General features: G+C 52.4%; 1 protein-coding gene across 1 annotated transcript in view; it reads left to right on the top strand.

The window, feature by feature from the left end:
• LOC138356650 (uncharacterized) overlaps positions 1–12,178 on the top strand; it is a 44,907-nt gene that overhangs the window by 30,747 nt on the left and 1,982 nt on the right. The window contains exon 4 of the mRNA XM_069312841.1: positions 9,561–9,704. Coding sequence (XP_069168942.1) covers positions 9,561–9,704 — 144 coding nt within the window. The remainder of the gene's footprint in view (positions 1–9,560; positions 9,705–12,178) is intronic.

The raw sequence follows: 12,178 nt of genomic DNA on the forward strand, positions 1-12,178 counted from the left end.
CAAGAACGAGCAGCTGCCATACGAAGGGAAGAACAAGAACGTGAGATTGCCTTACTCCAGGAGCGGGAACGCATACGGCTTGAAACCAAACAACGCGAGTTGGAAATGCAACGTGAACATGACAAGCAACAAGCGACTCTGGCTCTTGAGTGTCGTCAACGGGAATACACGTTAGAAACTTCACACCTCGCTCAACGCCAGCAAGCTACTGCCAATCTTCCCGTCAGTTTTAATATATCACATGCAAGTAAGTTAATGCCATCCTTTGTAGAAGCAGAAGTTGATGTGTTCTTTACCACCTTTGAAACCCTTGCTAATCAACTCAGTTGGCCTGTCGACCAATGGGCCACACTTCTCAGAGTCCATCTTACAGGTAGAGCTGCAGTCACACTCAGTACTTTGGCGTCTGAGAATGACTACTACACTCTGAAACAAGCAGTGTTGGACGCCTACCTCCTCTCTACTGAAAGTTATAGAAGGAAATTCCGTGACCACCTGAAGGCAAGTACCACTACCTTCCTCGAGTTTGCTAACACGAAACGGAGGTATTTCATGAAATGGCTGGAAGCAGCACATGTCTCTACTTTTACAGAACTCGTCAACCTGATGCTTGTTGAAGAATTCTTGAGACGTGTGCCGCCTCCTGTCCGCCTCTACTTAGCAGATAAAGAAGAAACCGACTACCTGAAGTGTGCTAAGTCGGCTGACACTTACAGCCTCATTCACCGGCTGACACCTGAACCATCCTCCAGTAAGAAGTCGTGGTACAGTTACGAGAAGGTGAGCCCCGATCAAGCTGGTTCACAACTGTACTGCAAATATTGTAGACTCTATGGACATACCATAGACAAGTGTGGTAAGTCTCAATACAAGGGAACCACTGACCAACAACGACCCAAACCAACTCCTCCTAAGTCCGGTAAGCCTGTGATGAATGTTGGTGTTGATGTTAATGATCTTTCTCTTTTCAGTAACCACCTGTATACTGGAACTGTCTCTGCCAACGGTTCAAATCCGGAGGGACGTTTCAAATTGAAGATCTTGAGGGACACAGCGGCTCTACAATCGATCATCTTGAAGTCGGCTGTGCCCAACATAGTCTACACCGGGGAAACAGTCTTCATCACTGACCTCACTGCTACCACTCCATACCCTCTCGCCAGAGTCCACCTGGATTGTCCCTACGTGAACGGGGAAGTCCAAGTCGCCGTCAGGGAAAAGCCTTTTCCCATGCCTGGAGTGCAACTTCTCCTAGGCAACGACTTGGCAGAAGACCTGCAACCGACCAACCTGATCGTCATGGACAAACCCCAGGTGTGTAACTCTGTGCCAAGTAACCCTATTCTTGAGTATGTTCCAGCAGAGGTTCAAGAGAGTGATGAAGTTTCTCCTCCGGTTCTCGTGACCACCCGTGCACAAGCCGCACGTCCACAGCCAGCTGACTCTACTGCTACCGCTGTCCCTCAAGACCCTCAGAAACTACCCCCGCATCTGACCAAGTTGGAGTTCCGTAAGTTGCAGAGGGAAGATCTTACTTTAACACCATTGTTTTTCCAGGCTGAGACTCAACCCGACAGTATTCCTGGGTTCTTCCTAGAGAACGACTTGCTCTACCGCAGATATAGACCCAGTAAACTGAAGGAGGAGGACGATTGGGCCAACACCGAACAACTTGTGATTCCCACCAGCCTGCGGCCCACTATTCTACACCTGGCCCATGGAGCATTCTCCCACTACGGCTTCAACAAGACTTACCATGGGATTCGCCAAGACTACTACTGGCCAGGTATGGTAAATAACGTCAAACAGTACGTAAAACAGTGTCATACATGTCAGATGGCAGGCAAACCGAACGTCTCCATTCCCAGAGCACCACTGATTCCCATACAGGTGCCTGCGGAACCTTTCCACAGACTCATAATAGACTGTGTCGGTCCTTTACCTCGGACCAGTTCAGGTAACGCCTACATCCTAACCATCCTGTGTCCTACCACCAGATTTCCCATAGCAGTTCCAGTGAAGAACATCACGGCTGCTACGGTTATCAAACATCTACTGAAGATCTTCACTCAATACGGATTTCCCAGGGAGATTCAAAGTGACTGTGGCACCAACTTCACCAGTGATCTCTTCAAAAGGACACTGGAGGAGTTCAACATCAAACAGGTATTGTCCAGCCCCTATCATCCTGCTTCACAGGGTTCTCTTGAACGTAGTCATCAGACCATCAAAGCACTCTTGAAAAAGTTTTGTAGTGAAACCTCAAAGGATTGGGATAAGCAGATTGACCTAATAATGTGTATTTTCAGAAGTCTCCCCAATGAGTCCCTAGGAGTATCTCCTTATGAGATGCTCTACGGCCGTAAGTGCCGTACTCCCCTTAAGGCTTTCAAAGACTCTCTCAGAGATGCCACCTTCAGTGAGCATCAGAATGTGCCCCAGTTTCTTCAAAACCTTCAGCACATTCTAGAGAGAGTCCACCGCTTTGCCCATGATAATCTATTGAAAGCCCAGGTGAGAATGAAGACTCATTACGACCAGACCAGCAAAGTAAGAAAATTCAAGCCGGGAGACTTCGTCCTTGCTTATTTCCCTATCCCAGGTTCACCTTTACAAAACAGATTTTCAGGACCCTACTGCGTCAAAGAGTGCAGGAATAATAATAATTATGTGATAGAGACTCCTGATAGGCGGCGGAAGACCCAGCTGTGCCACGTCAACCTCCTGAAGCAATATAATGGTACTCCTCCCACTGTCTTGATTAATTGTTCTACCTTCACAGAACCCTACATCCACAGTGAGACCATCCCGGCTTCTTCTCCCGAAAGCACTGACAAGGAGTCGGCGCTTTCTAATTCCAAAATCCTTAATGATCTTCCCAAATGCTTTCAGGATAATAATCGTGCTCCTATGCCCTCTTCTAATTCCACTCTCACCTCGTCAGATAAGCCCTTCATCCTCCATGTCGACGCCAATGGTACCGACGTGGGTGGTGTCGTGATGCAGCAACGAGGCGAGAAGAATACACCTGTCAGCGACTACTGCTACAAGGATCTACGGAACAATTGGCAAGGAGCTACTCTTCCTCATCCTGAAGCTTCAGCACTTCACTCCACACCTGAAAAGTGCTCGGTCCACCATCAATACGGACCACACCACCCTACACCTCCTGCAGCACGCCCACTTCTCATCTCAACGTCTTCTACTATGGGCTTGCTAACTGCAGAAATTCAACCTGGAGACACGCTATACCAAGAGTCTGACAACATCTTAGCCCATGATCTCTCCAGAGTTTATGAAGTAGAAGCAACTCCATCCATTACTCCACCACATAACGACGTACTTCTTCCAGAACCGCAGGCTTCGGGGGAGAGTTGTGACGATAATCTCCTTCAAGAGATTGAGCCTGCTCTTCCCTCCAAAATTACGTCTTCACAACTATATAAAAGACTATGGAAGAAATGTCCAACAACGACAACAAACACCAGCAAGGCTTGCCAGGGTGAGCAGAAACGTATGCAACCAGCCACCTGTTCGAACTCCAACCACCAAACTACCCGTTGATCGCTACGACTCCGCTGATTGGTCGCCGGTCTGGCTGCACCTGCCCCGCCCCCCCCAATACTACCTGATGTCTGGGGTCGCCCCAACATCAGTCCTCAGAATGTTCCGTGCTTTCGTAGCCAGCACTCCTCCCAGCTAGACGTTAGCGTGTACTGAGAGAGGTGGTGGCTTTAAGCCAATATTCCAGCACCTCCCACTTAACTTTTGTGTTGCACTTCTTATTATTTTGCCTTAACGTAACTTTCATTGTGTCATTTAAGTATTCTTATTATTTTGATTCATTGATTTTATTATACATATTTGTTTGTGCATTATTTTCATGTTTTGATTTATTTAACGTAATTAAAATTTCATTGTTAAAGTTTTACTTGTGTTTTGTGTGTCTTCTCCTTACCTTACCACAGACGAAGTTCCAGTTTTTCTATTTTTTTTTTATAACTATGTGACGAGGCCATACCCCTAGCCTTAAACAGCCGAACACCAACGCGTTACCGTCACAGTGTACACCGTCTCTGTGACTGTGGACACCGTCTTTGTGACTGTTGACACCGTCACTATGACTGTGGATACCGTCTCCGAGACTGTGGACACCGTCACTATGAATGTGGACACCGTCTCCGTGACTGTGGACACCGTCATTGTGACTGTGGACACCGTCTCCGTGACTGTGGACACCATCACTGTGACTGTAGACAGCGTCTCCGTGACTGTGGACACCGTCTCCGTGACTGTGGACACCGTCACTATGACTGTGGACACCGTCATTGTGACTGTGGACACCGTCACTATGACTGTGGACACCGTCATTGTGACTGTGGACACCGTCACTATGACTGTGGACACCGTCACTATGAATGTGGACACCGTCTCCGTGACTGTGGAGACAGTTTCCATGAATGTGGACACCGTCATTGTGGATGTGGACACCGTCTCCGTGACTGTGGACACCGACTCCGAGACTGTGGACACCGTCTCCGTGACTGTGGACACCGTCATTGTGGATGTGGACACCGTCTCTGTGACTGTGGACACCGTCTCCGTGACTGTGGACACCGTCAATATGACTGTGGACACCGTCTCTGTGTCTGTGGACACCGTCTCTGTGACTGTGGACACTGTCTCCGTGACTGTGGACACCGTCACTATCACTGTGAACACCGTCACTATGACTGTGAACACCATCACTATGACTGTGAACACCGTCACTATGACTGTGGACACCGTCACAATGACTGTGGACACCGTCGCCGTGACTGTGGACACCGTCTTCGTTACTGTGGACACCGTCACTATGACTGTGGACACCGTCTCCGTGACTGTGCACACCGTCTTCGTGACTGTGCACACCGTCTTCGTGACTGTGGACACCATCACCGTGACTGTGGACACCGTCTCCGTGACTGTGGACACCGTCACTATGACTGTGGACACCTTCTCCGTGACTGTGGACACCGTCACTATGACTGTGGACACCGTTAATGACTGTGGACACCGTCTCCGTGACTGTGGACACCGTCACTATGACTGTGGACACCGTCTCCGTGACTGTAGACACCGTCACTATGACTGTGGACACCGTCACTGTGGTTGTGGACACCGTCTCCGTGACTGTGGACACCGTCACCGTGGTTGAGGACACCGTCTCCGTGACTGTGGACACCGTCATTATGACTGTGGACACCGTCACTATGACTGTGGACACCGTCACTATGACTGTGGACACCGTCTCCGTGACTGTTGACACCGTCACCGTGACTGTGGACACCGTCACCGTGGTTGAGGACACCGTCTCTGTGACTGTGGACACCGTCATTATGACTGTGGACACCGTCACTATGACTGTGGACACCATCACTATGACTCTGGACACCATCTCCGTGACTGTGGACACCGTCACTATGACTGTGGACACCGTCACTATGAATGTGTACACCGTCTCTGTGACTGTGGACACCGTCTTTGTGACTGTTGACACCGTCACTATGACTGTGGACACCGTCTCCGAGACTGAGGACACCGTCACTATGAATGTGGACACCGTCTCCGTGACTGTGGACACCGTCATTGTGACTGTGGACACCGTCTCCGTGACTGTGGACACCATCACTGTGACTGTAGACACCGTCTCCGTGACTGTGGGCACCGTCTCCGTGACTGTGGACACCGTCACTATGACTGTGGACACCGTCATTGTGACTGTGGACACCGTCACTATGACTGTGGACACCGTCATTGTGACTGTGGACACCGTCACTATGACTGTGGACACCGTCTCTGTGACTGTGGACACCGTCTCCGAAACTGTGGGCCCCGTCTCCGTGACTGTGGACACCGTCATTGTGACTGTGGACACCGTTTCTGTGACTGTGGGCACCGTCTCCGTGACTGTGGACACCGTCACTATGACTGTGGACACCGTCTTCGTGACTGTGGACACCGTCATTGTGACTGTGGACACCGTCACTATGACTGTGGACACCGTCTCCGTGACTGTGGACACCGTCTCCGTGACTGTGGACACCGTCTCCGTGACTGTGGACACCGTCTCCGTGACTGTGGACACCGTCTCCGTGACTGTGGACACCGTCTCCGTGACTGTGGACACCGTCACTATGACTGTGGACACCGTCACTATGACTGTGGACACCATCTCCTTGACAGTGAACACCGTCTCCGTGACTGTGGACGCCGTTACTATGACTGTGGACACCGTCTCTGTGACTGTGGACACCGTCTCCGTGACTGTGGACACCGTCTCCGTGACTGTGGACACCGTCTCTATGATTGTGGACACCGTCTCAGTGACTGTGGACACCGTCACAATGACTGTAGACACCGTCTCCGTGACTGTGGGCACCGTCTCCGTGACTGTGGACACCGTCACTATGACTGTGGACACCGTCATTGTGACTGTGGACACCGTCATTATGACTGTGGACACCGTCTGCGTGACTGTGGACACCGTCTGAGAAACTGTGGGCCCCGTCTCCGTGACTGTCGACACCGTCATTGTGACTGTGGACACCGTCTCCGTGACTGTGGACACCATCACTGTGACTGTAGACACCGTCTCCGTGACTGTGGGCACCGTCTCCGTGACTGTGGACACCGTCACTATGACTGTGGACACCGTCTCCGTGACTGTGGACACCGTCTCCGTGACTGTGGACAATGTCTCCGTGACAGTGGACACCGTCTCCGTGACTGTGGACACCGTCACTATGACTGTGGACACAGTCACTATGACTGTGGACACCATCTCCTTGACAGTGAACACCGTCTCCGTGACTGTGGACACCGTTACTATGACTGTGGACACCGTCACAATGACTGTGGACACCGTCTCCGTGACTGTGGACACCGTCTCCGTGACTGTGGACACCGTCTCTGTGATTGTGGACACCGTCTCCGTGACTGTGGACACCGTCACAATGACTGTTGACACCGTCTCCGTGACTGTAGACACCGTCTTTGTGACTGTTGACACCGTCACTATGACTGTGGACACCGTCTCCGTGACTGTGGACACCGTCACTACGACTGTTGACACCGTCTCCGTGACTGTGGACACCGTCACTATGACTGTGGACACCGTCACTATGACTGTGGACTCCATCTCAGTGACTGTGGACACCGTCACTATGAATGTGGACACCGTCACAATAACTGTGGATACCGTCACTATAGCTGTGGACACCGTCAATATGACTTTGGACACCGTCACCGTGACTGTGGACACCGTCTCCGTGATTGTGGACACCGTCACTATGACTGTGGACACCATCTCCTTGACAGTGAACACCGTCTCCGTGACTGTGGACACCGTTACTATGACTGTGGACACGGTCTCCGTGACTGTGGACACCATCTCCGTGACTAAGGACACCGTCACTATGACTGTGGACACCGTCACTATGACTGTGGACACCGTCAATATGACTTTGGACACCGTCTCGGTGACTGTGGACACCGTCTCGGTGAATGTGGACACCGTCACTATGACTGTGGACACCGTCTCCGTGACTGTTGACACCGTCACTATGACTGTAGACATCGTCACTATGACTGTGGACACCGTCTCCGTGACTGTAGACACCGTCTCCGTGACTGTGGACACCGTCACTATGAATGTGGACACCGTCTCCGTGACTGTGGAGACAGTTTCCATGAATGTGGACACCGTCTCTGTGACTGTGGACACCGTCAATCTGACTGTGGACAACGCCACTATGATTGTTAACACCGTCTCCGTGACTGTGGACACCGTCTTTGTGACTGTGGACACCGTCTCCGTGACTGTGGACACCGCCTTCGTGACTGTGGACACCGTCACTATGACTGTGGACACCGTCTCCGTGACTGTGGACACCGTCACTACGACTGTTGACACCGTCTCCGTGACTGTGGACACCGTCACTATGACTGTGGACACCATCACTATGACTGTGGACACCGTCACTATGACAGTGGACACCGTCACAATAACTGTGGACACCGTCACTATGACTGTGGACAACGTACCTGTGACTGTGGACACCGTCTCCGTGACTGTGGACACCGTCTCCGTGACTGTGGACACCGTCTCTGTGATTGTGGACACCGTCTCCGTGACTGTGGACACCGTCACAATGACTGTTGACACCGTCTCCGTGACTGTAGACACCGTCTTTGTGACTGTTGACACCGTCACTATGACTGTGGACACCGTCTCCGTGACTGTGGACACCGTCACTACGACTGTTGACACCGTCTCCGTGACTGTGGACACCGTCACTATGACTGTGGACACCGTCACTATGACTGTGGACTCCATCTCAGTGACTGTGGACACCGTCACTATGAATGTGGACACCGTCACAATAACTGTGGATACCGTCACTATAGCTGCGGACACCGTCAATATGACTTTGGACACCGTCACCGTGACTGTGGACACCGTCTCCGTGATTGTGGACACCGTCACTATGACTGTGGACACCATCTCCTTGACAGTGAACACCGTCTCCGTGACTGTGGACACCGTTACTATGACTGTGGACACGGTCTCCGTGACTGTGGACACCATCTCCGTGACTAAGGACACCGTCACTATGACTGTGGACACCGTCACTATGACTGTGGACACCGTCAATATGACTTTGGACACCGTCTCGGTGACTGTGGACACCGTCTCGGTGAATGTGGACACCGTCACTATGACTGTGGACACCGTCTCCGTGACTGTTGACACCGTCACTATGACTGTAGACATCGTCACTATGACTGTGGACACCGTCTCCGTGACTGTAGACACCGTCTCCGTGACTGTGGACACCGTCACTATGAATGTGGACACCGTCTCCGTGACTGTGGAGACAGTTTCCATGAATGTGGACACCGTCTCTGTGACTGTGGACACCGTCAATCTGACTGTGGACAACGCCACTATGATTGTTAACACCGTCTCCGTGACTGTGGACACCGTCTTTGTGACTGTGGACACCGTCTCCGTGACTGTGGACACCGCCTTCGTGACTGTGGACACCGTCACTATGACTGTGGACACCGTCTCCGTGACTGTGGACACCGTCACTACGACTGTTGACACCGTCTCCGTGACTGTGGACACCGTCACTATGACTGTGGACACCATCACTATGACTGTGGACACCGTCACTATGACAGTGGACACCGTCACAATAACTGTGGACACCGTCACTATGACTGTGGACAACGTACCTGTGACTGTGGACACCGTCTCCGTGACTGTGGACACCGTCACCGTGACTGTGGACACCGTCTCCGTGACTGTGGACAACGTCACTATGACTGTGGACACCGTTAATATGACTGTGGACACCGTCTACCTGACTGTGGACACCGTTACTATGACTGTGGACACCGTCACTATGACTGTGGACACCGTCTCCGTGACTGTGGACACCGTCTCCGAGACTGTGGACACCGTCTCCGAGACTGTGGACACCGTCATTGTGGATGTGGACACCGTCTCCGAGACTGTGGACACCGTCTCCGTGACTGTGGACAATGTCATTGTGGATGTGGACACCGTCTCCGTGACTGTGGACACCGACTCCGAGACTGTGGCCACCGTCTCCGTGACTGTGGACACCGTCATTGTGGATGTGGACACCGTCTCTGTGACTGTGGACACCGTCTCCGTGACTGTGGACACCGTCACTATCACTGTGAACACCGTCACTATGACTGTGAACACCATCACTATGACTGTGAACACCGTCACTATGACTGTGGACACCGTCACAATGACTGTGGACACCGTCGCCGTGACTGTGGACACCGTCTTCGTTACTGTGGACACCGTCACTATGACTGTGGACACCGTCTCCGTGACTGTGCACACCGTCTTCGTGACTGTGCACACCGTCTCCGTGACTGTAGACACCGTCTTTGTGACTGTTGACACCGTCAGTATGACTGTGGACACCGTCTCTGTGACTGTGGACACCGTCACTACGACTGTTGACACCGACTCCGTGACTGTGGACACCGTCACTATGACTGTGGACACCGTCACTATGACTGTGGACACCATCTCAGTGACTGTGGACACCGTCGCTATGAATGTGGACACCGTCACAATAACTGTGGACACCGTCACTATAACTGTGGACACCGTCAATATGACTTTGGACACCGTCACCGTGACTGTGGACACCGTCTCCGTGATTGTGGACACCGTCACTATGACTGTGGACACCATCTCCTTGACAGTGAACACCGTCTCCGTGACTGTGGACACCGTTACTATGACTGTGGATACGGTCTCCGTGACTGTGGACACCGTCTCCGTGACTAAGGACACCGTCACTATGACTGTGGACACCGTCACTATGACTGTGGACACCGTCAATATGACTTTGGACACCGTCTCGGTGACTGTGGACACCGTCTCGGTGACTGTGGACACCGTCACTATGACTGTGGACACCGTCTCCGTGACTGTGGACACCGTCACTATGACTGTAGACATCGTCACTATGACTGTGGACACCGTCTCCGTGACTGTGGACACCGTCACTATGAATGTGGACACCGTCTCCGTGACTGTGGACAACGCCACTATGATTGTTAACAGCGTCTCCGTGACTGTGGACACCGTCTTTGTGACTGTGGACACCGTCTCCGTGACTGTGGACACCGCCTTCGTGACTGTGGACACCGTCACTATGACTGTGGACACCGTCTCCGTGACTGTGGACACCGTCACTACGACTGTTGACACCGTCTCCGTGACTGTGGACACCGTCACTATGACTGTGGACACCATCACTATGACTGTCGACACCGTCACTATGACAGTGGACACCGTCACAATAACTGTGGACACCGTCACTATGACTGTGGACAACGTACCTGTGACTGTGGACACCGTCTCCGTGACTGTGGACACCGTCACTGTTACTGTGGACACCGTCTCCGTGACTGTGGACAACGTCACTATGACTGTGGACACCGTTAATATGACTGTGGACACCGTCTCCCTGACTGTGGACACCGTCACTATGACTGTGGACACCATCACTATGACTCTGGACACCATCTCCGTGACTGTGGACACCGTCACTATGACTGTGGACACCGTCACTATGAATGTGTACACCGTCTCTGTGACTGTGGACACCGTCTTTGTGACTGTTGACACCGTCACTATGACTGTGGACACCGTCTCCGAGACTGAGGACACCGTCACTATGAATGTGGACACCGTCTCCGTGACTGTGGACACCGTCATTGTGACTGTGGACACCGTCTCCGTGACTGTGGACACCATCACTGTGACTGTAGACACCGTCTCCGTGACTGTGGGCACCGTCTCCGTGACTGTGGACACCGTCACTATGACTGTGGACACCGTCATTGTGACTGTGGACACCGTCACTATGACTGTGGACACCGTCATTGTGACTGTGGACACCGTCACTATGACTGTGGACACCGTCTCTGTGACTGTGGACACCGTCTCCGAAACTGTGGGCCCCGTCTCCGTGACTGTGGACACCGTCATTGTGACTGTGGACACCGTTTCTGTGACTGTGGGCACCGTCTCCGTGACTGTGGACACCGTCACTATGACTGTGGACACCGTCTTCGTGACTGTGGACACCGTCATTGTGACTGTGGACACCGTCACTATGACTGTGGACACCGTCTCCGTGACTGTGGACACCGTCTCCGTGACTGTGGACACCGTCTCCGTGACTGTGGACACCGTCTCCGTGACTGTGGACACCGTCTCCGTGACTGTGGACACCGTCTCCGTGACTGTGGACACCGTCACTATGACTGTGGACACCGTCACTATGACTGTGGACACCATCTCCTTGACAGTGAACACCGTCTCCGTGACTGTGGACGCCGTTACTATGACTGTGGACACCGTCTCTGTGACTGTGGACACCGTCTCCGTGACTGTGGACACCGTCTCCGTGACTGTGGACACCGTCTCTATGATTGTGGACACCGTCTCAGTGACTGTGGACACCGTCACAATGACTGTAGACACCGTCTCCGTGACTGTGGGCACCGTCTCCGTGACTGTGGACACCGTCACTATGACTGTGGACACCGTCATTGTGACTGTGGACACCGT

The sequence above is a fragment of the Procambarus clarkii genome, chromosome 73 (assembly GCF_040958095.1).
Source record: "Procambarus clarkii isolate CNS0578487 chromosome 73, FALCON_Pclarkii_2.0, whole genome shotgun sequence".
NCBI lineage: Eukaryota > Metazoa > Arthropoda > Malacostraca > Decapoda > Cambaridae > Procambarus > Procambarus clarkii.